This window comes from Asterias amurensis, chromosome 15 (assembly GCF_032118995.1).
Source record: "Asterias amurensis chromosome 15, ASM3211899v1".
In the NCBI taxonomy this organism is placed as follows: Eukaryota; Metazoa; Echinodermata; class Asteroidea; order Forcipulatida; family Asteriidae; genus Asterias; species Asterias amurensis.
Window position 1 is genome coordinate 10104250 of NC_092662.1, and position 26692 is coordinate 10130941.

General features: G+C 42.9%; 1 protein-coding gene across 5 annotated transcripts in view; it reads left to right on the top strand.

Moving 5' to 3' along the window:
• LOC139947836 (uncharacterized) overlaps nt 1-26692 on the top strand; it is a 178409-nt gene that overhangs the window by 101690 nt on the left and 50027 nt on the right. For 4 of the 5 annotated variants that reach the window (XM_071945629.1, XM_071945631.1, XM_071945628.1 and 1 more), the window contains exons 13-16: nt 5672-5921; nt 16856-16973; nt 19188-19387; nt 23968-24167. In XM_071945629.1, coding sequence (XP_071801730.1) covers nt 5672-5921; nt 16856-16973; nt 19188-19387; nt 23968-24167 — 768 coding nt within the window. Of the gene's footprint in view, nt 1-5671; nt 5922-16855; nt 16974-19187; nt 19388-23967; nt 24168-25947; nt 26378-26692 lie in introns of those variants that run through there. The other variant, XM_071945632.1, reaches the window with a different exon arrangement.

Genomic DNA, 26692 nt, shown 5'->3' on the forward strand with positions numbered 1-26692 from the left:
ACCTTCCCTCCCATAAGGTTTAAAAAGGGTTCAGGTACTTTACACAGAAAAGGCTCAGGTAAAAGAAGGGCGTTATTTGTGTTTACACGCGTGACCTGCAGTGCAAGGAGGGGTGCTTTGTTTTTGTTCAGCGGAGTCGCGTGCGCTTGCGCACTGTAAATGCATTTGTACATGTACATGTAGGTATCGGAGGTGAGTATTTTCTTAAATAGAATAGAAAATCCCTGCGGATTTTGGGAGAATTTTTTTAAAACTAACAATTCAAGCAATATGGTAGTCAGTTCCCAAACTTTCCTTCGTTTGTATTTAATACTCTTTCTTTACCATGTGCAAAGCTCATGCACTTGACACTAACCTCATAATTAGATCATCACATATTCTGTATAGTACTTTTTATTGAGTAAGGAAAAGAAGAAAAGGTTAACTATAAGTGTGTTTTTAAAATTCACTCTGTAAATATTCCCAATGATACCTACATTGTTGCACAAAGCAGTAGTAAACAGTTAGGGTACAAAAATGTACACCATCGTTACACCTTACGTTTAAGAACAAAATTGTTACAACAAATAATGGCATGCATTTACCTAGACATGTAGTGTGTGAGGACATCGAACAATCACAACGATACAAGATTGTTCTTCCCTCTTTTTGTGAATATTCAAACATTTTTATTTTTCACTCAGCGCCTTGAGTACCTTGTTTGGTAGATACGTGCGCTATTGACCCATTTCACCTGACGTCATCAGCAGAAAAATCTTGAATGCGCCATACTGGTGGGCAATTTCACTGTGCGTTTTTATATATAACTCGATGCTGCGCGTTATGCAGTAAAGTGTGCATTTTAGGCAACGCGGCGATTATACACGTAAACTGCCCACCAACATGGTGAGCGTGACATTGGTCACCGCGTGTGATACGCGTGCAAGGGGTCAATATAAGACTTTTATATTATTATTATTATTATTATTACAAACAAATGTGCACAGATGCAACTTTTCAGATTTTAACCCCAAAAATCTAATATATATAAATCTGATTGAAAAATATCAGAGTCTACTTCATTCTACTTACCGGTAGAGTTGAATTACTAATTTGCATATTCCCTATGCCGCGAGGCAATAATGCTAAGACTTTCACACACGATAGCGCCCTCCGGCGTCCTACCCACAACGCCCCATGAGTTGTCCTCTTTTCTCTTAGCCGCGAGTGGGTGAGGTTGTGTTAAATCTGTTCCTACAGTTCAACGTTTTCTATGTTAAAATAGAGACGCCTTATCCTTGGTAAGAGTGCTATTATAAGACTAAAAGATTGTAGAGTTATAGTTATTGTTGTAGTGAGTTTGAGAAATAAACTATAGTTTGATTTCATTGATAAATATTTATGAGTAGTGTAAAGAAACTGGGGAGGGCTTCGGCTGTCAGTACTGGGGTTACGTCCGTTTCCCCTGGACAGTCGGCGCTCTCGGAGGGCTGCGCTGGTGACACTCGTGTCGCTCATCTTGCAGTCTTCCGCCAGCCGGCCCACGCAGCCTCTGTCGGCTGCGTCGGCCGGAGTACCCATCGATCAAAGAGGGGTTGCTTCCCGCTCCCTCTCCTCGGTCAGTGTGCGTGGGTCGGCCCAGTCGAAGGTCGCTGCCCCGGCAAGGCCAAGAAAACCGGGGCCAGGGCAGCAACCAAGAGAGGCAGGGCAAAAGATGGCTCCGTTCCGGAGCGCACCGCCCCCTCTCCCAGCACTTCTCAGGGTCTCCCCCCTCCTCACGGCTCAGAATACCCGGCCCGCACCGACCCTGTGGATTCCCTATGCTATTGGGCTTGGGGCGCTGTCGGCCGCCGGGGAGATTGGCAACGGGGAACTGCCCCTCTGGGGCCCCAATTACGGGCTGACGCGAGGGTGCTGGACAAGGCCCATCTGATTTGGCTACCGAACCGGTACCCCATAGTCAGCACGGCCATGGGTGGCTTGCGCCGGGCCAACGGGGACTCCCACACACGGCTAGCCGGGGCCCGTAAACGCCTTGACGATCTCCCGCTCACCGGGGTGACTTATTTGCCGGCCAGTTTCAGACGTCCATGGAGGCTGAGGCGAAAAGCCTCAAAGCCACGGACAAAATTAATCTGAAAAAGCCTAACGCCCCGCCTAAGGCCAAGAGTAATAAGGCAAGGAAGCAAGCATCCTTCGTCATCCCCCATCGCCGGCCACAAAAGACGGCCCGTGGCAGTTTTCGTGGCCGCACCGATAACACGGCTGGCTCATGTTATCCACAAACCCAACCTGGCCAACCACGCACCCAGTCGCGTCGTGGGTTCCGAGCGCCCGCCCCCCGATATACCGGGGCATGGCGCAAGTGACTTAACAAACTCCGAGCGGCCTCCCACCGACGGACCCGTGGGGGGCCGCCTCCGGAACTTCTTGGTGTCCTGGGGTCAAGTGACCTCCGACCTGTGGGTCCTCGAAACATTCGGCAGCGGTTACGCGCTCGAGTTTACCCCGTCGGACATGCTCAGTCGGCCAACACCCGTACCAGCCGACTTAGCAAAGCGTCGCTCCCTCGAGGGGAAGATAGACGCCCTCCTCCTACAGGGGGCGGTGCGTATTGTCCCCCGTTTGGGGACTCGGACGGGTTTCATGTCAACCTTCTTCTTGACTCCCAAGAAGGAGGCTGGCCCTGGCCTGGCTGAGGCTGTTAGGCCTCATGGCCAGTATGGTGGACTTGGTGGATTTTTGCAGGCTGAGAATGAGACCTATTCAGCTTCACCTATTCAGCTTCACCTGCCCATCCGGCACCCAACCCACCACCCGGTGCCAACCACACCCTGGCTAATCCCCCATCTTCGCTGGTGGCTAGTCGAGGCGAACATTTCGCAGGGCCGCGTTTTCCGCCCGCTCCGTCCGTCGGTGACAGTCACGACCGACACGTCGCTCCTCGGCTGGGGGGCAACCCTCCACCCGCGACAGATCACAGGCGTGTGGGATTCCGAACACCAATCGTCGCACATCAACGTCCTGGAAATGTCCTGGACGCCTGTGTGCACTGGCTTCGGACCTCATCCACTGGTGCACGCAGTGAGTTATGGCACAGTCAGCAGTCCACATCCCAAGCTTAGAGAATGTCACAGCCGACGTTCTCAGGGGGTTTGGATCGCCCCCACGGAGTGGTCGCTGCTCCCACAGGTGGCCCAATCGCTCTTTCACCTGATCGACCGGCCGCACGTGGACCTGTTTGCCTCCCATGCGAAAAACCAGCTGCCAATCTACTGCGCAAGGGGCCCAGACCCCTATGCGTGGAAGATCAACGCTCTGTCAGTGCAATGGGACGGCCTATGCGTTCCTGCCCATCTCGCTCGTCTCTTGGGTACTGACAGATCGAGCAGGAGGACTGCCGGGTCCTTCTCATAGCCCCGTTCTGGCCCCGATAACCGTGGTTTCCACGACTCGTCAGGCTCCTGGGTCCACCGCCTGGTGATCCTAACGGGGCGAGCGGATCTCCTGTACCAGCCCAGCTCGGGATAATCCACCAGGAAGGTATACAACAGCCGACTACGCCATTTCTTTAAATGGTGTAGTCGGGAATCCCTCCATCCTCCCAATACGCCTGTAGGGGAGGCGGGAGATTTCCTGATATATCTTCTGGACAGCTGCCTCATGACGGGCACCGTAAGGAATTACCGGTCAGCCATCGCCGCAATCCTACCCGGGTTCCCGGACGGTTCTTCCGGCTCGGATAACGGGGCCATCAGCCAACTGATCAAGGGGATGTTTTTTACCCATCCCCCAGTACGCAAACTTGTCCCGGCCTGGGACCTATTTTGTGTCGTATCGACTTTGACAGAGCCTCCCTACGAACCGATGGACTGCTCAACACTGTTGCAGCTTTCCATCAAAGTGGCATTCCTCCTGGCTGTCGCTACTTCCCGACGGCGCAGTGAGCTACACGCCCTATCGGTGAAGGCAGGACACATCCGATGGGAACCAGGCGGCGTCGGCCTGGTCCCCACGACCGGCTTCCTGAGCAAAAACCAGTCCAGCTCCTTTACGCCCCGGACATTTTTGTCGCGGACATCAAGTCCTTTTCATCAGAGGCGAAGGATAAACTGTGGTGCCCCGTTCGGGCACTCAAGTGTTACATGAACCATACAAGGTCACTTCGTATGGATCATCAGAAGCTTTTTATCACAGCAACACCGCCTTTTCGGCCGGCGTCGCAGTGTACCATTTCCCGCTGGATCGCCATCCGTTCCGTGCCAGGCGGCTGGCCGGCGATTGAAGATCCAATTCAGGCACATGATGTAAGGGGGGTAGCCGCCTCTTGGGCTTTCTTTAAAAGTGTTCTTTTAACTGATATAACCAAGGCGGCCTGCTGGAAGTGCCCTAACAGGTTCTCCGAACTCTACCTGAAGGAACTCTACCTGAAGGAATTCCTTCAGGCAGACGGCAGAACGGGAAGAGAAGTGCTGGAGACGGCAAGTTAAGTTTCCCAGAAACGCTAACTGGTGAGTCCACTTTCCTCTTATATACATGTAATATTATATATATTCCTATGTGTATTTGAAATATAACGAGGTGTACATGTACCTATTATGTTTTTTATCCCATAATGGCGATATCGCCCGATTTTCTTGCGCACGATTCGCGGGCCCCCAGGGCCGCGCGCGTCGCTTCGCGGTTCCACGCGTCTCGGCTGACCCATTGATTATAATGCGGTCCTCTTCTGCGTGGCCCGCCTTCGGGCCCTATGGCTCCCGCTTGCCTGCGGGTGAACTCTGGGCCCCCCATTTTGGGGTTCTTAGGCGCGCCCCGTGTGCTACGCCCCTGTAGACATACGATAGTTTGCGTATACCCACCGCCTACTCGGTGCGAGTCTATGCAATTGTAGTATCCGCTCTACAGGTAAGTAGAGTGAAGTAGACCCCCACCCCACAGAAGTGTGGGTGGGTCTACGAGCGAATACTTACCTGTAGAGCACCCTCCCTCCTTCCCTACTATACGAACTCTTGAGAACTTAGGCGTTTAACGCTTGACGAAAAAGAGGACGCCGACGTGGTGCGCATGTCACAGGGCGTCGGGGATAGGACTCTTGAGGGCGCTATTGTATGTAAAACTCTTAGCTATTTGCCTGCCGGCATAGGGAACATGCAATTGTAGTATTCGCTCTACAGGTAAGTATTCGCTCGTAGACCCACCCACACTTCTGTTGGGTGGGGTTCTATTGTATTTTGGGTGTTTCAAACCTGTTATTTTGCAGGGTGATCGCGCGAAGCCAAAATGCCGTGATGGAAGGCACAACTTTTGATCTCAAGCGTGGTTGTGTGAACGATTTTTTTAACTCGCATTTTTTTAATTTATGAAACAAACGTTTTTTTTTAAGTTTCCAAAAGATCACCACAATATTTTTCAGGGTTTTATTTCAACACCTGGTTGCATCTCTGAAATGTAAAAAACATTGAGTTGTTGATACTATCAATACATGTAAGTGAATTTTTGAACACCAGATATTACACAGAACTTGCATGTCAAATGAAGCACAGTCAAAGTTTCAACTTGGGCCCTGTAATCCTGATACATCGAGTGCGCTATAGTCGTGGATGCTAAGAGTTTATATCAGCCCTGTCAGAGATGTTCATTATTTATTTCCATTGTTTGTTTTAATCTTGAGATTATATTTTCTCATCAGGAAGTCAGAAGCCGCTCAAGATGATGCAAACAGCTACAACCCTTGGACTAGTCAAGCTCCATTCTCCCTTATTCGACCTGTAAAAGAGATTAACACCAATTATACAATGACATACAGTAAGGCTACTGTTCGTCACATGTCAGTTATCGATCACCTTGACTGTAACATTAAAGGGAGGCCTATGGGAACCCATGAGTTGTCAGAGTTTAAGAAGATGTCAATGCAGGACCTTGAAAATACTTTGCAAAAGGTTTGTATTAATTAAATGCTGATTACATTGACCCTTTTCAGACTAATCCTTATGGTATGATCTGTTACTCACTTCACTTCCACTCCAAACTAATATATTCTATTACATAAAATAATCACATACATTTTTGTAAATAATCATGCTGATGGCTCACACAAATACTCTAAGAAAAACAAAGCCTACAAATCGTCGGTCGTACCATGAACTGAGCTAACTGACTCAAATCACACATTTTTGCACAAAAAAACATTTTTAACAAACTTTTGACTAACTCAATTTTTGCGAGAACTTGTTCCCGAGCACGCACTAGTCTTTGAAAATAGTGCCCGGTTACAGCGCCCTCTCTTGACTTGAACCGTGAACAGCAACTACAAAACTTCCTTTCTTTTCCAGATTTCTGTTCTTATTTCACATTTACAGTTATGATTAAAGGTAGTTATCAAAACGGGGAATGGGTACCCGCAAGTCACTCGGCAAAACTCGTTACAATATTGAGCGATTACATGTACGAGCGAGTTCGAGCGATAACGTGTGAGTTCGAGCGGGAGCGGGAGCGAGTGGGTTGGGGGAGTACCCCATTTACCATGTTGAACGAGGGCTAACGAGGAGCATTCATGCGTAAATAATGACCTGAAGAGAATTCTTCAGCGGTGCCCGTCTGCGGACGGATCTGAGTGTAGTTATTGTGTAAACATGGTCCATAAAGTCTTCTGTCGACCACACAAAGCACAACTGACTTGTGCCGACCAAACAAAGCACTGTCAGAAAATCCTTTGTGGTCTGGCGACGGTTCCAGCAGTCCATCTTTTTAATAATTATCCCGTCTTCAGACTTTGGAGTATTGTTAAAATGTTTTATGCAGAGAATGTCCGAACTTTTGTCCATCTTATTGTTAATATTAATTGTCGTTGAGGGACATTAGCAGTTGGACAACAATTTTGTTTAAGTGGAAAAAAGACCGCCCATATACTCCGTCTTTTACATGATGTTCCCGTTCAGAGACTGTTGGGTCAGAGACTTGGAGACCGTTGGAGTGTAAATGTACTTTGCTCATGTTTTAAACAGAGAATGTCGGAAATCCCATCTTTTTAAAAATACTTGGGCGTTGTGGAACATTTGCAGTTGGGAAATACTTACATTTAAATTGTAAGGATGTCCGTACCCCGTCTTTAAAATAATAATCCCGTTCTGAGACTTTTGAGTATTGTTAACAAAATGTTTTATATAGAAAGTGTCCGAACTCCCACATTTTTAATAATAATTGTCGTCGGGACTAGTGCAACTTGGACAATAATTTTTTTAACGGAAAAAAGAACAAAAGTTGCCGAAAGTTGTTGTGACTGGGCGGGCTTTTATCAATGGCGCTGTCGTCACATTTCTGTAGGTTGCTGTTTTTGTTGGCTTGGTAAAATTACATTTTCAAAGACGTAACAAAACTCTTCGGTCGAATATAAGGGGGAAACCCCAGACTCATAAAAACCACAAGCTTTTGGTAATAATTGTTGTTGGGTAAACTCGTTATTAAGAAAGATGCTAGATCCGATTTTTGCCAATGTGATTAAAATGAAAATAGATTGAAATTTTTTTAAGCAGCGTTTTTGACAGATTCTAGAAATCTATAACCTTTCATCATTTAATGTTTAACAGAAATACTTATTCAATGGTTAGTTAATTAGGAACATTACATTAACTATTTTAGGACTAGGATATTGACACCATCTCACGTCCATCTCACATAATTTTGTTTTGCTTGTTTCGTATACTCGGTAAGTTCGTTATGAATGGTCATATTTTGTTTACGTCATCATCTATCTAAATTCAATCAAAGAAAAACATTCTTTCAAACGATAAAATTGGATCGTGCAATTGAAACAAAAACTTGTTTTACTTTTGATAGCAGAAATAATTGTACAGTAAACGGTTCAGGTACAACTGAAACATTTCTTTCTTTAGACTGATTTGCAGTAAAGTATAACTGGATAGGGGGCCTACCCCTGTAATATTTTATTGGTTTCAAAACTTTCTATATGTTATCCACATCGTGATGTTAAGTCGTTAAGTCGTCGCCATGATGTTAAATGTTTATTTAATAAGCTAATATATATATATTTAAATTGTAGTATGATTTCTGAGACTGGAGATAAAAAATAACAACAAACTAAAATATTTGTGTCAATCACAAAAAAAAAAAGTTTCAATCACTATACAACATTCTTATTTAACAATTACAGGTCCAAAATATTAAGTTTAGAATTCCTGTCATCGAAAAAAAATCAACACAATTTGGGCCCACTGGTCACAAATAACTTAACAGTTGATTTGTATTAAAACAAGTACATAACCAGTCAGCCTTCGAAACCCACAAAACGATTTATTAAGTTAAAAGACCAGAATGCTTCAAGGTCTCACTACCTCTCACTCCAGGCCTCACTGCCAGGGTCGGTGACAATTTCCCCCTTAGATGTGCGACAACTACTGAGGTTCAAAAGTAATAAAAAATTGTTACACTGGAACTTGATACAAAGTATAACAACGCTTCACATTTTTGCTTTGTAGCCGCTGGCCATTTTTTTCTTTGTATGCCGCCTTTCATTATTTTATGCTTTTTGTACACCGCTGCCCATTTCACAATTATTGACCGAGACTCCTTATGTTTGATTGAAAAAATGATGCATAGTTTTGCCCTCGATCTTGTAGAAGACGTGTCCAAGAGCAACTGTTGGGTGTAAGAGGAAATATATACGCTAGATAAAACGCCATCGCAGTTTGATGAGTATTGGCAAAAAGGGTGCAATCGACGAACGGTATAGATTACCGATAATTTAACTGTTTACTTGTGGATAATGCGCTAAAGCCAGAGATGCAACTTTTCCGATTTAAATCGGAAAACTGACTTTTCTTATTTTTACCCACAAAATCTTTTTTGTTTTTTTCAAAATCTATAATGAATAAATCGGGGAAAAAAAGCAAAATATTTCCCCAATTTTGCTTCCAAATTCGCTATTTTTAAATTCGAAAATCGCTGTTAAAACCATGGAGAAACTAACACAATCCCGTCTGGTATCATCAGCGATCGCACGCGAATCACAACGCATGCACCTGGTCTTAATAACTGCTGTCAACTCGCCATCAACTCGCTTGTGTCAGTCAATTCGCGGTCAAATCTCAACCACGCAGATATGGCAGGCATGGATAAGTTTTAGTCTTGACCCAAGACGGCACCGATCAATTTACACATATCACAGTACATAATACACCAAGCAGTACCAATCATTGACGAGTTAGGTCAAGAGATAATTTTTTTCACGAGAAAAAAAACCTAAATTTTTACACCAAAATGTTACCTAAAACTTCTCCTGAAGCTAATACATTACAGTTCTATGCCTCTTTTGTGGACCCTACCAGCCTACATAATATCTTTACATGTATTTCTACCTCTGCGCTATCTCCAAGTCTGCGTTGCTGACCGAACATTTTTATTGCAAAATGAGTTTTTAATACAACCGATCTTCAAATCATAAACCCATGAAAATGGCTGTTGACGAAAAAAAAGAGTTATTAAATGCAGAAATTAGCGGGTAAGATAGTTTTTTTTACGTTTTGAATTTTGTTTGCATTAATGTTACAATTGGGCTAGTGAAATTTTTTTGTGCTACCCAAAGTTTGTTTGACCCCCAAACTAGTAAAATATACAGATTTCGTCTGTTCACCTCCGGCGACCGCAACAAATCAATCCAGGTTTGTCCCTATTTCTGGCTGCGAGGTTGGGGTGGTTTACTGCGTTAAGTGTCCAAAACGTCACCGCAAAATTTTTCAGATTTTTTCTTCAACACCTGGTTGCATCTCTGTAAAGCTTCATGCACGATCTTTTTTAAGTGTTTTCATTTTTTTTACTGCATTTCTATTTACAGCTATTGCTTGTATAAAAAAAAAATGATCTTTTATTTTTCTTGTAAACTAAACGAGATTCCATTAAGACTAAGACTAGCGCTCTAGGTTTGAGATGGACTTTGCCAGAAATGTAAAAATAAACGTTTATTATTTTGGTAAAACCTTTTTGAAGTGAATTTAACTGTTTATTTTATTGTGGATAACAGGCTTATTCGATACGATCTTTTTGTGGTGGTTCATTTTTTTTTTCACAGCTTAACATTGTCTTCATTTTAGCTTGTATTAAAATAATTGTTCTTTGATGCGCTTAGGTTGCCTTTGCATTTCAGTATGTTTGCTCTGCTACCTTCACAACTTTTCTGTATAAAAGTTAAAACTAAATGTTATAAATAAATCATTTAATCATACATGTACATAAAAGTATTTCCATAAATTTATTTTCGTTTTTTAATCTCTTACCAGTATGTTAAAACTGTCTTGTTTACTTGTCAACTAAATAATATATAACATCAATTCACAAAAGATAACAAGGGTTAAAACAAATCTAAACGAAACCCAAGATGAACTAGATGTAACTACATCAATAAAAACATTAATAAAGGAACATTTATAAAGCACCTTGTGCATGGCCTCCAAGTGCTTTACACAATAGTAAAAGATTTAATTTTTATTGAAGCCTTTGACAATTTTTAGTTGAGTAAATTCATCATAGTAAAAAAAACTACATTCACAAGTTTTGACTTTCCGGCAAAGTTTTAAAAAAACAATTGTTTATTCTTACGACCTCATGCATGCGAGTCTTGATCCATTTGCGAACGTCCGTTTGAATTTTTACTTGGGTTACAGATCTTCAGTTGGGAAAAGATGACCACCGTTCATGGGTCAGTGACTCCTCGAAAGCACACGCTTGTTTGGCATTTCATTATCAAAGGCAACCGAGCGATGTCGTGCGTTAGCGTGCGGTTTCGAGCGATTACGTGCAGGACCGGGTGTTAAAGGGTAATAACGAGTGCGCTCGTTAAAACTCGTTCTCGCTCGTTCTACTCCCTACTCCCGTGAGTTTTTGATACCTACATTTAATCATTACTGTAAGACAGAGCTATGTTATGAAACACATATTGACTGGCATAATTTGGTAACGACAGTGTACGTCTATTCCCCTCGGGCCTGTGAGTGACCAGAAGAGGGTCCTATTTTCATCGGCCGTCGGCCTCGGGAAATAGGTCGCTCTTCTGGTCATTCAAAGTCCCTCAAGGGAATAGATGTACACTAGTTACCTCAATGCCAGTCAATACATGTATGTGTATAATAGTTTGGTAATTAGAGGGGATGCCCCTCTCCCAGCACCGCCCCCTCTCCCAGCACCGCCTCGGGGTCACTGAAGCCGGAGGGCATCCCCCCTCCACACGACTCAAGGTACCCGGCCCTTACCGACCACGTGGATTCCCCCTCGACGGTCGGTGACGGTCTTTTACGAGGTTATCCAACCCCAACGGCACCCGACCAAGCCATAGGCTGTGGGGCGCTTGCCATCGGGAAAAGGATTGATGGTGCAGAAGGGGGTACCTGGGATTCCCCGGCATACCCCACTCACAGGGCCCGCCCTCCTCTTCGGGTTTTACAGCTTGATGCGCTCCCCCTAACGAGACGGGACCTTTTTGGTGGGGCAGTTTAAAAAAACTATGGAGGCCGAGGCCAAACGTCTTAAGGCCACAGATAAGATTAACCTCAAGAAACCGCAGGCCTCTGCACCAGCGGCGAAGAAACACAAACAGGCCTCGTTTGTTATCCCCCGCCGGCGCCCACAGAGACCCGCCCGTGGTGGGTTTCGTGGGCCGGTAATTCCTGCGTTTCCTCTACAACGGAACGCTATACGAATTTGTGGTGCTCCCCTTTGGCCTGTCCACCTCCGCACAGGTTTTAACCTGCGTGGCGAGGGCGATCGGAGCAGCACTTCAGAGGCGAGGGCTGTTGATTTTCCAATACCTTGTTGATTGGCTAATCGTGGGCCGATCGCGGGCAACGGACAAGGCGCTGAGGATTGTTTGGCGCCTCATGTCCAGCCTAGGGTTCCTGGTGAACACCAAGAAATCGCACCCGATCCCCTCTCAGGTGCCCACCTTTCTCGGTGCGGCCCTCGACCTTCGGCGGGGGCTGGCCCGCCCTTCGGCGGACCGGGTACAGAACCTGCGTCAATGTGTGGCCCTTTTCCTTCGGGCTACGGTGGCCCCGGTGGTGGCTTGGCTCAGATTACTGGGCCTTATGGCCAGCATAGTAGATCTGATCGATTTTTGCAGGCTGAGGATGAGGCCTAGCCAGCTCCCATCTCCACTCCTACTTCCGGCCCAGCCGTCATTCAATCCACCTCCCGGTACCTATCACACCTTGGCTGAACCCCCACCTTCGCTGGTGGGTGGAGGACACCAACCTCACGCGTGGTCGAATGTTCCGCCCGCCGCGGCCGTTCGTGACCATCGTCACTGACGCGTCTCTGTACGGTTGGGGGGCAACCCTTGACCCACGCCAAATAGCGGGGGTGTGGGGCCCGGACAACACTTAGCCCACATCAACGTCCACGAAATGTTGGCGGTCCGCAATGCCCTCCAACACTTCCTGGCGTAGTTAGTGGGGCAGGCCATCCTGGTGCGCTCCGACAACGCTACAGTTGTGGCGTATATCAGTCACCAAGGGGGTACCCTGGCGGCCCAGCTGTGCGCACTGGCCTGGGATCTAATCCACTGGTGCATGCAGCAGGGGATCGCCCTGTCGGCGGTCTACATCCCGGGGAAGGAGAATGTCACTGCCGACGCTCTCTCCCGGGGCTGGATCGTCCCTACAGAGTGGTCCCTCTGCCCCTGTGTGGCCCAGTCGCTCTTTCTACTTATCGACCGGCCTTATGTGGACTTGTTCGTCTCTCGGACGAACAATCAGCTGCCGATCTACTGTGCCAGGGGTCCCGACCCCGGGGCATGGCAGATCTACGCCCTGACTATGCGCTGGGAGGGGCTGCACTGTCGGTCAAGTTGGCCTTTTTGGTGGCAGTCGCTACGTCTCGCAAACGTAGTGAACTCCACTCCCTTACAGTGTTGGCAGGACACATCCGGTGGGAACCTGGAGGAGTCCTCCTGATACCTACGGCAGGGTTTCTGGCTAAGAATCAGTCTGATTCTTTCGAACCCCCAGACATCTTTGTCCCCGACCTTAAAGCCTTTTCAGCGGTCGCGGCCGACAAACTTTGGTGCCCGGTGCAGGCATTAAAGTGGTACGTCGACCACACAAAGTCAATCCAAACTGGCCACAGCTGTTTGTGTCCATGGTTCCGCCATTCCGACCAGCATTTCGCGATACGATCGCGCGTTGGATAGTTACGGCTATCCGCTCGGTGCCAGGTGGATGGCCAGCGACCGATGGTCCAGTTCATGCCCACGAGGTACGGGGGGTGTCGTCCTCATGGGCTTTCTTTAAAGGTGTCTCCATGGGTGATATAGCTAGTGCGGCCTCCTGGAAGAGCCCTTCCACATTCTCTGACTGCTACCTGAAGGCTGTCTGCAGGTGGATGGGTAGAGCGGTGTTACAAGCGGCCAGCCAAGCTGCGAGGCCAGAACAAGCTCCACCTTCTAGCTTCCACCAGTCTTGACTAATTGTGTCCCGTCGAAAATTCATCCCTGGCCTGTATATAAAGGATTTGTGATGTTTTCTGGAAAGTACTACAACTAACTTCAAACTTCCAGAGCCCAGATCATTCTAGATCATTCTTAACAAATTAGTGCCAGACCTAGAAGTTCGCATGACTCCGCGAGAATCATAATGGATTCTCGCTGAAGAATTTCGCGAGAACAGGGGTTTCCCTTAACTTTTTTTTTGAAACGTAAAAAACACACAAAAAAACACGGAAGTGAATCCTTAGAATTGCGTTTTTGGACGATTTTATCTCTTAATGTATGCCCTAAATTATCCCTTTTCCATCAAAAATCATTTTAATGAATTCGTGGTTTGAGGATCGGTTATTTTGAACACGTTTTGAACTCCGTTTGCAACCAAATCTTTGTGAATCAACGATCGGTCATTGAGAAATAATTCAATGAACTTTGCCCAGCAACGCCCTCAGTCGGCAACAGTTGTCCATGTTATTAGAATTCCTCCAAGGCTGTGCACTGTGCACAATCTGCAGGCGTAATGCACAACGTGCGGCAATTCTTTACTCCGTTCGTGAACGTGTACTGCATTGAAGTCTAGTCAAGAAGATCATGAATATGGAATCATCAACAGCCATCAACGGCCAATCACAGCGTGCGGAATGTTGGTTTGAATGGACTTTGGTCGACCGTGTGTGTGTGTGTGTGTATGTTGTGTTAAAAGAGTCGAGGATACTCGGCACCATGTGGTTTGTGCATCATGTTTTTCAATGGCCAAATTAAATCTAGCAATATCTAGTCTTGTCAAACTTTCTTGGGAAATAGACTATGTCGGTGCATGGTAACCACGTGTATAAAAGCAGATTGATTCCATGAGCTTACTATCCAGGGAGACTATTGGTCCAAAACGGGATCGCTTGCGCTATCAACCAATCCACGGACAGGATAAAACAAAATGTACTGGGGTTCGTTTCGCGGCTGGAACCAATAACTGTTTCGGTCCTTGGCCAGTGTTTACCAAGGACCTAAATTCAACTGAACTAGTACAAACAAGCAGGGGCAGAGTGCGCGGTGTCTTAGGATTAAGAATCAGACGTCGACAAGACTTGACGTGAGTGGTTTTAAAAAAACTTAACACTGTGTCGGATAAACAGAATTTAATACAAAAATAGTGGGTCTTCGGAAAAGTAAAAATATATTCATGTTGACCCAAATATAAAGCTGAGAAAGTGATTTTCCCCTTCTAAATGCTGGCAATTTCACGCGAATCTACTCAGAGCGCCGCCCACTAGGGTCAATGGACTTATACACAGAGAATGATTGACAGCGTGCCTTGTATACACATAATGACATATGTAATAGGGTCTCATAACACCTTCAATGATCACTCTTTGTGTTTTTGGTGTTACATGTACCTTGTTTCCAAGAAGAACCCTGCAGTGCCAATATACTGCCCTCACTACGAAAGCTGTCAACAGTATTTCAGGTGACTTGTGAGTTCTGTCTCAATCTTTCCTACCAGGTCTTTTCCAGTGTCCATGTAAGCCTTAGGTTATTCTACGTGTACATGTAGGTCTTTGGGAGTGGATCTGGGGTCAATTTCACAAAACTCTTCCTACCAAGCTTCAGTGATAGCTAAGATGTCAAGCTTCTATGTGAGTACAAAGTCACAAACTTCCGTGGGTGTATTCATCATAGATTGAGCATTCCAGATACCGATATTCATCGGAATGATCGTTTTTGCTGAGAGGTTGTGGTTAAGTGCGATGATCTTTCTTGCAGAGGATATCCTGCTGGTTTCTTCTGCTTTGTGAATGACCTTTGGCCTGGCTTGGTAGGTTTGAATGTGTACCTCATGTGAGTTTGAAATATACTGAATAAGTCTTTGATTTTTCCCGGAACATGATTTCTTTCAAGCGGCGTTTCCGTAAACCTAGTAAGGTTGGGGGGGGGGGTCTGAAAAATCTCTGAACTTGGCATCTCTGTGTATCTCTTCGCAGTATGACAGCTCAAGTTTGCAGTTAAAGTATAAACAAACCTGAGATGTTAAATATAAATCACGGACCATAGAAAAAATAACCTTAAATGAAACTATAAATCATAGGAAGAAACTATTATACAAAAATAACATGGTTTGAGGGTGACTAGTTGATATTAGCTCCCCGAGGTATTGGAAGTTGACAAACTAGTTCCCTCGGCTTTGCCTCGGAAACTAGTTTGTCAACTTCCAATACCGAGGGGAGCTAATAATCGACTAGTCACACGAAAGAAACCATGTTATGTTTGTTTTACTATACTTCATACATATTCAGTTATCTTTGCAAATAGGAGCAAGAGGAAATGAAGACTGAAATAAAATGCATTCTGGATAAATTTTTTCATTAACTTTTTTTAATTTTAATTTATGAACACAAAAACTGATTCTGCACTTTATGAGCACGTAAGAAATGTGAAACTTGTGATGAGAAGGACCAAATGGTACATGTACATGTAAGTGACATCGGATCACTTTGGTTCTCTCCTTCTCTTCATACTGATAACTCATGATGTTTGATTGGCTTTCAGAACAAGTGCCAGATGTCCTGATTGCTCACTTTAGGATTCACTCGCAAAATTCTGTGTTTGTTTTGGTTTTTCCTCCATATGTGGAATTATTGGGAATTGAGTGTTTGTACCACATCTAATGTGTGTGTCAAATACTTACATGTATAAGGGTGGTTGTGTCTTTCTTTAATAATAGATGGTTTATTGTATTGATTTTTTGTTGTAATAAAATCTCGAAAAGAAAATGTCCATCTTCATTACCTTCCCTCCCTTGCTATCTAAGGTTTGTATGTGTAGGCTTAGGACTAGATTATTGACTTTGTTTTCTTAGTGGATTTGTGTACATAAATAATATGTACATGTACATTGGAAATTCATTTGTATGAACAAAGGTGGGTAGTTTTAACCTTGCATTACACTTAAGAGTTGATGCCTTTCAACCCAATCTCCTAGAGGGGTGGTCATTGATGGAAATTTGTTTAGTCAAATAATTAACCCACATTAATTTTACCTTTGTCATTTTATTTGATTAGGTCTCAACAAAGAACTTGGAATTTTAATTTTGTTTTTTAACCTGTATACACCAATGTGCGTCAGCTGTATACTCAGTACTTCTGTGAAAAAATCACAGGCATATTACTCAATGGGATTCTTTATCCCCGATGCAAATTTGACATATATTAGAACTTTGAATTGTTGAGACTTGTGTCCAAAATGTTGGCGGAGTACACAACATTTGTTCAAAACCGTCCAATTTCACTGTGCAGGATTTTAATAACATTTTAAGACCTGCAAATTTTTTTAAACTCTATATATTGTGCGTTATTTCATGTATTTGAATGGTTTGATTTTTTTTTATGTCAGGTAAAACAAGAGGATAAGCAAGCAGGAAGCTGTCACTATGAAAGAGGACAAAAAATACAATTGGAGATGGATCGCCGCGTCAAACAGCAACATACTGCATGGAATCATATTCCTAAAGGTACAAACAAACTAGATGTACAATTTTTATACATGTATAGTCACACTTTTAAAACAAATTGTTATTCCCCACCGGCTAAGCAAGCCGATGGGGCATATAGTGTTTGCGTTGCCCTTCAGTGTGTGTGGGTGTGTCTGGGGCTGTTTGCGGGTTTGTATCCACCTTCAAACTGGGCACCTATAACAAAAAGGACAATGGGTCCACGGTTGCTATTACAAAGGAATACAATGGGGTCCGGTGTTGCTATCACAAAGAGTAGAACAAAGGACGGTCCGCTATTGCAGGTGTTTACACACTTGTGTGTGTGTGTGTGTAACTGTAGTGGTGGGCATGTCTATGCATTCAAACCGAGGACTTGGAGATGGTTATAACAAAAGGGATCCGGGAAAAAGTCACACCGAGGACGTCCTCGATTCGATTTTGTGTACAAAACCAATGGGGACGTCTGAAAAATAAGCACGTCAAGCAAAGAACAATGCTAACGCACCGGGAACAGTGGCACGGGTTAGAGCATGTGGGACGGGGAGAGGAAGGGACACACTGGGGCAGGGAATATGGCACCTTTTCTTTTTTAAGAGGATGAAAAATAATGTACAGGACGGAAAAGAATTAAGGGACTAAAAAATGACTAGCGGGATGCCTCGCGACGATGAGGATGATCCTAGGATATACAATTGTTGCGAAATGTAATGTGGGGTAAGGGAGGTGTTAAAGACAGAGGTATAATCATTTTGTAGAATTGGATTGGAAATTGTATTTATAATCGGTATTAAATATTGTCATTTGTTGTCTCTTTATATAAATTGTTAAGCGTGCACAACATAGTTGCAAAATGTCACCTCCCCTCGTTCTCCAACTAAACGAAGCATAATATTTGGTGTTTGTTTCCGGAGTTGAGCTGCCATGATGATATGTAGGGTTTTTTGTGTTATTTTAGTGTTGATCGAGCAACCTGGATGAAGACAAAGTAGGCCTACGCATTATCCGTATACATGTGGATTATTTGTTCCCTTTTTTTTGCATAGTTTTTTTTCAATCGGCTTTGTCATTGTGTTAATTTTATTCACTGCACTGAGTATTTCTCTGCTATGAGTGTAAGGATTACTCAGACGACTACAAATATAGCACACTGCTATAATTACACAATTTTTGAGCATGTTGGGTACATTTCAAATACATGCGGATAATAGTCAAGTGTCATCACACTGCTGACAAATCAGGCAGTCTTTGTTAAAGGGCCAATCAGACAATTGTATAACACGATGAATTTGGCATCAGCAGTTGTATTTTGGTTCCCTCCTCAACGAATCAATAAGTCACTGATAGCTGTGGATTTATTCGACCAAAGGCTCGCAAGAGTCTGGTCTCCTCCTCAACATTAATCAACGCTGCTAATAGCAGGGGCAATATGGTAAATTTTGTGCTGAAAGGATTGAAGGAATTGTGTCACTGATGTCTGATTTTGTTTCTTAAGTAAATTATGTTGTCATGAATAGTCGTGAGCGATACAATCGGTTCACCAAACAGGAAGTCGTGACTTTTTTTGTAGTAGTCTTGGCAGCACGACTATTTGATTAGTATAGTCTAGATTTCACGCTCGCCAGTAAATTAAATCATACCGCGATATACAACTGCACGTAGTACACTATCCAATATCGAGCACTATAGTCTTGGGCTGAGACCAGCATACACCCCTCTGCGAAACTTCAAATGAGTCACTCTGGAATGCGGTGGTCAGGGAGATTTAATGGAAGTCCGAGGTTGCCACCCACTTCAAACCTAAAGAGATGGCTCTGTGTGCAGCCTACAGCTTCCCCCTTCGACCAAGCAACAGGTGGCCCATCTCAAAACCAGACAACTACACTACACACTACCGTGACCAGAATGCAAGGAGATATCGCTCACGACTCTGACCAAACCAGAAGGCTTGTCTCATCAGGCTCGTCTCAAGAAGAAGGCTCACCAGAAGGCTCATCTCATCAGTTGTTATTTGTTTTTATTTTGTACAAATATTCATTATTTTGTGCTGCTACACATATCTCACTAGAAGGCTCGTCTCATCAGTTGTTATGTGTTATTTTGTACATATTCATTATTTGTGTTGTTTTGGTCGAACAATTTTTTTATATTAAAATACATTGATTATTAAGTATGCTACTTTATAATAACATCAGGGCTTAGTGTGAATGCGGATATTTATTTTATTTGTTGCAGATTCAAGAAATGAAATGAAAACCACAGAGACACAGCTTGACTTTTCTCCATACACATCAGATGCTGAGCATTGTGAGATGACTCGATACTACCAGACATTACCAATAGGAGCATTCTATGATTCAAACTTATTTCAGCAAGGTCATAACCCGATGTCAAAGTCGTCTCGTACGCCCTTCAAATCTACAGGTCCAGTTCAGGTGGGCAAAACTATTTGTTACAATAATTCTTTTTTGATAGATTACAACTAAATAAAGTCTACAAATTTAGGCAATGTATCTGTCCAGCCATGATTCCAATAAAGTTACATTGTAGATGAAGTTCCCAATGTTTTTCAGGTTTTCCAGATATCTTTTACTGAGAGATGATGTCGATTTCTGCTGGTCTGGAATAACTGTTAAACATCTTTTTGCATCGTGTATTCCAGATCAGCCTTAGCAGTTTAGCTACAACAATGGCCTGAGCCGGTTTTAAAGGAAACCCCAAAATTATGTTAGAGTCTTTTAAATAAAAATATTTGTTACCTGTATTTTTTCTAAGCAGTCTTTCTACAAAAATTCAAGCATCCAATGTGTCGGAACAGTAAATGAAAATATGCTCATGAGTTTCTCTTTCTACATTACAAAGCGGGCAAGTTACTTTTCATACAATACAATACCAACTTTAAGCAAAACATCTTTAGTAGGTAAAATTCTGTGTCTAATTATATGGACATAAAATGCTTATCATCGGGATCCACCAAGAAGTTCGTAGACTCGCTAATCCATATCGCAGACCAATCAAGATCTTGATTAATATAGAATATGTTTTTCCAAATTGATTGAACTCTAGGAACGGCAGCTTTTTTCCTAATCAGATTGACGTAGTTGGTCTTGGCTTTAGTTGTTTGATAGGCCTATACCGGTCTGTCATCTTTGATAACTAACCAATTACATAAAGGGTAGGTGGACCTTCTCTTTTTATCAATTAGGTTATAATCGCAATTAACTGTACTAATGCGGAGTCAGTTCTTGAATTGGTCTCCACGTTTCGACTAGCTTGCTCTAGTCATCGTCAGGAGACGATCATATAAGCTAAAGAAGTAGTCCCAGCCAATTTTCTATACCTTCAGCCCGGGTAGTAGTTGAAAAGCAGGACAGTTCTTTTCAGAACTGAGAAGTCTCCCAAACATCCGATAAATCTACTCCGCGATAGTAGAATAAAGAAAGACAGTTCTCTAAGAACAAACTTTACTTGGCAAGCAGATACACACATGGTGTTACCGCAAAACAAATATATATTGATACCTCACCATGCAATGCCTCAAATCATATGTTCTATCCTGTTGATACCAAAAGATTTAAGCAATGTACTACTGAAAGTGACATTTCTTTGGTGATGCTAACATTATTCCACAAAGGCATTTCTCTTGTTTCTAAAACACTAGCATGTTTACAATCCAAAATACCTCCTACTTTAGTGGCCGTTCACAATTATCAACATTTTCACAAGTGTACAAAGAGTACACTTTTTCAAGACCCCTCCCCCCCTCCCCCTAAAAGTGTACGAACAAAATGTAGATTTTTTTTTCACACAATTCTACATAAATTAATTTTGGTTTTTACCCATACACCGATGTGTGTTAGCACTGTATACTCCAGTCTGTGAAAAAAATATCACAGGCTTGTACTCGGGTGGGATTCGAACCCACGTCCCTTGCAATTCTAGAGCAGTGTCTTACCAACTAGACTACCGAGGTTGCCCGGTAGCTAAAGGGCAGTTCGAAGCCTATGTTTTGGCAGCGGGTATCCCCGTTGAAATTTAACATCTTATATATCTTATACAGTAACTCTCGGACCCCAGTTTTCATTTGGTACGACATCGTTCCCAAATATAATCCCAAGGATTTTAAGCCTATTACACCACTGGAGGTTAGAAGATGTGTCAACTCTACCAGTCCACTTCCCAAGCCACATGCATTTGGATTTGTCTATATTGAGTTTAGACCCGCTCCCCTTACAATACATGTAGGTATTAAGAATATTATATCAACTGTGGCGTTTCTCAGGGATCCTGCTTAGGTCCATTTTTATTCATTGTCTATGCCTCTAAATTGTTTGACATCATTGAGCATCATCTGCCCGATGTTCATTGCTATGCCGATGACACTCAGCTGTATCTATCTTTTAGACCCAAAGACGAAAAATCTTGTCAAGCTGCTGTGAATTTTGGTCATCGGATCAAAGAGAGAAAATGATAGGTGAAGCTAAAGTTTTGTTTGTAACTTGGGGTATTGGTCATCGCCATTCGTTCCTTTTCTAAAGTGACAAAGTGCTTGAGTGTACGTTTGAACTGTAAAATAATGTCGACATTAGAGGGATTTTTGTAGCTTTAAAAAACTTGTTTGCACCTGATGTTCCAAATCTGTCAAAGCATCTTGACTATTAAAACACCCTGGACCAGTTTTAGGTCATTTCCAAAGTTTTGATACCGGTGTAATTTCTTAGTTCAAGTATTCTAAAAGACCCAGGCATTTAATGTTTGAACTCAGTATTTGAACAAGTGTTGATGAGATTCTGGTTCAGTTTCACACAAGGGACATTTTAAATCCAGAATCATGCCAGTTTTGTGTACAACATCTCTAGTATAGGATGGATCATATGCTTTAATTTGAACAAGAAATTTTTATCATCTGGATCGAGCAAGTTATTAGTAAAACCATTTTTCCAGATCAGAGACCAGTCCAAATCCCTAGCATAATGGACAAATTGTTGCCAAATACTTGGAGTTCTGGGTGTGATGAATTTTGTTGAAATCATTCTGCGGTAGTTAGTTTTCGAGCTGGTCTTTTTAATTATGACTTCACTATAGGCACGTTGATCTGGTAAAACAAGCCAATTACAAATGTGATTTGCAGGACCTTGTCTTTTCTCTTGAATTAGGCTGAAATTGATGTGATGTTTGAGTCAACCTACAATTCCACATGCATTAATTCTTTGGATGGAACATTTTCTGGCCACTATTTTGTAAGATATGAGACTATTTTATTCTCAACCTTCAATGTCAGGACAATTAGAGAGGAATGTAGACAAGAGGAGCTTGTTTCTTGCATGATCAAGCAAGGAATAGATATTATTGGCATTCAGGAGCATACATGTAGGATAGTTCACAACGACCCTTTAAGATTCTTCAAGGTGCTTGGGCAATCTCTGGTTACATCATCAGCCTGGAGAAACGAAGCACAAGCATCTACTGGTGGAGTGGGCTTACTAGTCAGTCCAGAATGCAATGAAGTCTTTGATAGGAGTACAGACAGTGACAAACAGAATCCTAATAGCATACTTCCAGGGCAGTCCTGTGACAACAGCTATTGTAGTGTATGCACCTACAAACTCCAGCACCCTAGAGGGAAGTGAGCAGTTTCGTCTGCAACTGAGAGATGCAGTTACCAGTGTTGTAACTTTTTGATGATTCTTTGGGACCCCAATGCAAGACTTGGTAGAGACGAGTTTCAGCACTCTTTTCATGATCTGACCAACAGGAATGGTGAGCTGCTGATAGAGTTCATGCAGGAGAAGCAGCTTATTGCCAATAACACTACAGTATGTTCCTGAAATCTGAGGGGAAATACTGGACGTACATGTACCTGAGTCTCAATCACAACAAGTACCAGATCAACGTTATCCTCGCCAGGAAGAAGTGGAGGAACAGTGTCCTGAACACTGATGCCTATAGCACATTCTCCAGTGTAGGATCAGACCATTGAATTGTCACTGCAAAGTTCCGTCTGAGTTTGAGAGCCCCTAGGAGGCATCAAAGGATGCAGATCAAGTATGACTGGTATGCCTCTGCAAACAACAGGGCTTTTCAGGAGCAATATACAGTAGAGGTGAAAAACAGATTCCAACTTCTTCCGGATGAATGCCCACCAGAGAGATATGCGAGGTTCATCGGGGCAAAAAGAGGCGCAGCTGAATCCTGTGTACCAGTCAAACGGAAGAAGAAGAAGGTCCAATCCCATGATCACCCCAAAGTAGAAGAAGCCAGGCAAGAGGTTAAAGATACATACAAGACACGTACATGTAGATGCAACTACTGAAGGCAGTGGGGACGCTTTACAGAAAGCTAAGGAAAAGCTGTTCAACACATATAAGAAGTTAAAGGAGGACGACATTTTAAGCAAGATTTACTAGTAGAGGCAGCTAGTAAAGAACAGCAGTACAGTGAGGCCTGGGCAATCATCAACGAAGTGTCAGGCAGACGGGCGACCAATGTAGTTCAAGTGGAGGGAGCATCTCCAGCAGGCAAGGTGCAAACCTGGTACAAGCCATTTAGCCAGTGGAGACAAAGGGCACCCTTGTCTGATTCCTTTAGAGAGGGTCTAAATGCTGCATCAAGTTAATACTTACTGGATTAATTAAAGCCTTACAAGCATAAGCCAATCACAAAATAAGCCATTTTGAGGTATGGTGGACACACAATACTAAATTACACTATTTGGTTTGGGTAAATTTGACACCCAAACCAAATGCATGTAGTACACTCCTATATTGCACATCATACATGTACCTCAAAAAGGCTAATGGCAGCGACTCTTGGAGCATCAATCACTGCTACCACAGTACATTTAAGAGATGGCACTATAACTAATTTTTCAAGTTTTGGTATTAGGTATATTTGTACAACAGTACAAATTTTCATGCTTTTACCACAAAGTGCACACAGTTTGTACTTATCTGCAGGACTATTATAATATTATTCAATATTTTGAGTACATTGGTTTTTCATATTGCTGTGATAGGTGAGTGCTGGTCCATCTCCAGAAACCAATCCAGTTACACTAACCCAAGAGTGCCTGGTTGCCCCGTCATTTCAGTCTTCCCCTAGTGAAGGGTACCACTTTCATGGTCAACACTACACGGAGCAGCACACAACAGTTGCTACGGTGTCTCCACCAACTGGGATTTTGAAGGCAAAAGGCAGTGACCAGTTTACTAAATTGTAAGTTATATTTTATTATTAGATTAGTTTAATTAGATAAAGAAAAAAAACAAGTTTTAAATCCAGTGGACACTATTGGTAATTACTCAAATAATTATTAGCATTAAACCTTTCTTGGTAACTAGTAACATTGTGAGAAATGGCTCCCTCTGATGAAATGTAGTTTTCGAGAAAGAGGTAGTTTTCTAGGAGTTTGATTTCGAGACCTAAGGTATAGAATTTGAGGTCTCGAAATCAAGCATCTGAAAGCACACAACTTTGTGTGACAAGGGTGTTTTTTCTTTCATTATTATCTCACAACTTCAACGACCGATTGAGCTCAAATTTTCACAGGTTTGTTATTTTATGCATATGTTGAGATACACCAACTGTAAAGACTAGTCTTTGACAATTACCAATAGTGTCCAGTGTCTTTAAGATTGAAGCAAAGTAATGATCAGCTGAACATAGTAGATATCAGATTTTCTAAAGAACACAAAACATAAAATAAACCAATCTAAAAACAAGAAGACAATGTGTGTTAAAACATATGCCAACATAATAATACTCTGCAAGCTTTGCTATGTGCCTTTTAGGTTTTCTAAAAATTGTGAAAGTTCTAATGTGAGCTATCCCCCACTTTTGTTGCAAAGATGTGTAGTTCTATAACAGCTTATTAGGTAATGTCAATAGTGAGTTTACATGTAGGTCGTCTAAATGAAGAAGTAATAACAACATGGTAAACATAAGAAGTCTTAGTCAATAACTGTGGTCAATAATGTTGGCAGCTGCATACAAAGCGAAAATGTTGAAAGGTTGTTATACTTTATATAAAGTTGCAGCAAAGTGTTAAAATTCTGTATCTTAAGAATCCCAGTAGTAACAATTGCAGCACTTTATACATGTAGGGTGCACCCCACTAAATAAGGAGAAAACAGACTGTGAGCTCATTATAAATTTGTTTATATGTACCCTCAAAATATTCTATAAACAACAGATTTGAGAGCCCCAAAAAGGGTTTTGAGTGTAAAAAAAATGTCCCCCATCTTTTTGGCCACCTTTATCATGAAGCCCAAAGTATTGCACTGTGTAAGACCAAACCCTGTGTACTATTTAAAATGTCCCCCCCCCCCCCCCTCAAAATTGGCCCAAGATTGCACCACAGAGCATTTAAAATGCAAAATTTTCCCGGGCCCTTAAGCAGGCCCGGACCCCACACCATAAAGGCTTCTCACAAAAATGCTCAATTTTTGGAGGGTGGGGGACACTATAGTCCTTTTCACAACACAAAAAAATCTCCGTGTTGGACACGGATTCGATCCGGATAATGTGCACTGACCTTTTCACACTACAACTTTTCTACACGGTGTCGATCCGGATAAGGCTTCGCGTTCTGCTTTATAGCATGCTCCATCTTTAATAGATTTGCCCCACACACCAACCCCCCCCCCCCCCTAAAATTTCTTGTCTTGATCCACCATCGATGATGCTGGTAATGATAGGGATGAAACGCCGTCTGAGCATTATATGCAGCAATAATATGGATACAAAGCTATAATTGAGTATTTTTTTAGGTACAATAACCATGATATCAAAAAAAGGTGCATCATAGCTTATAATAGGCATTAAATTCCAACATCTGAGAGGGGGCGGATCACCCCTAAAACTCCCTAGATTGCACCAGAGAGCATCTACATGTACGGCCTAACATTTTCCCGGGGCCCTAACATTTCCCCGGACCCCACGCCAAATGTTATGACTAACGATGTCCGTTCCCCCCCCCCCCAATCTTTCAATACAGATTGAAGCCCATGGTCTGATTTGCTGAGAGGTGTAGGGACATTTTTCAAGATTGATGCTCGGATGTTTGGAAAATTACACTGGTGTAGGGGTATTTTTGCTTGGAGGGGAAATAACTCGACGGGCATTAGGACTCCCCATATTAAATTGAGCAAAGGATTAAAGTTCCTAGAGTCAATGAATAATTTTTCCTTTACTGTAAAAAGCTGTAAGACTTCTGAGTATTTTTCGTGTATTTTTTTTAAAAATATTTTTAAAAATATTTAGCATTTTAATCTTTATGCTATGGGATGGGGTAACTGGTAGAGATCAGTGGGTGCGCCCTATAATCCTCAAGTGGGGTAGGCCATCTTTTTTTAACTTGATGGGGTTTTAAACGTGTAATTGTACATAATAACTGATAAACTGACAATCAGTGTGATTGAGATTTATTTTTTTAATCCAGTGATACTTTTATTAGGTGTTCGGGCAACAGCCCGAACAACTCTTTGTTATTATTGTTCGGGGTTTTGGGTTTGTTTGGTGTTTTTTGGTTTTTTTTTTTTTGGGGGGGGGGGGGTGTTTCTTTTTAGCTCTGCGTCGATTGTCCGCAAGAAAACGCATAGTTGCGAAGCTTGAAATAAAGTGAAACTTTGCATGCAGGTAGACAATGACCAGTAGATGATACAAAAGTTGTTACGTCACAATGACGTCATCAGTTGGTGAAATATACTTATCCAAAGTTTATTATTTCAAAAAACCAAGAA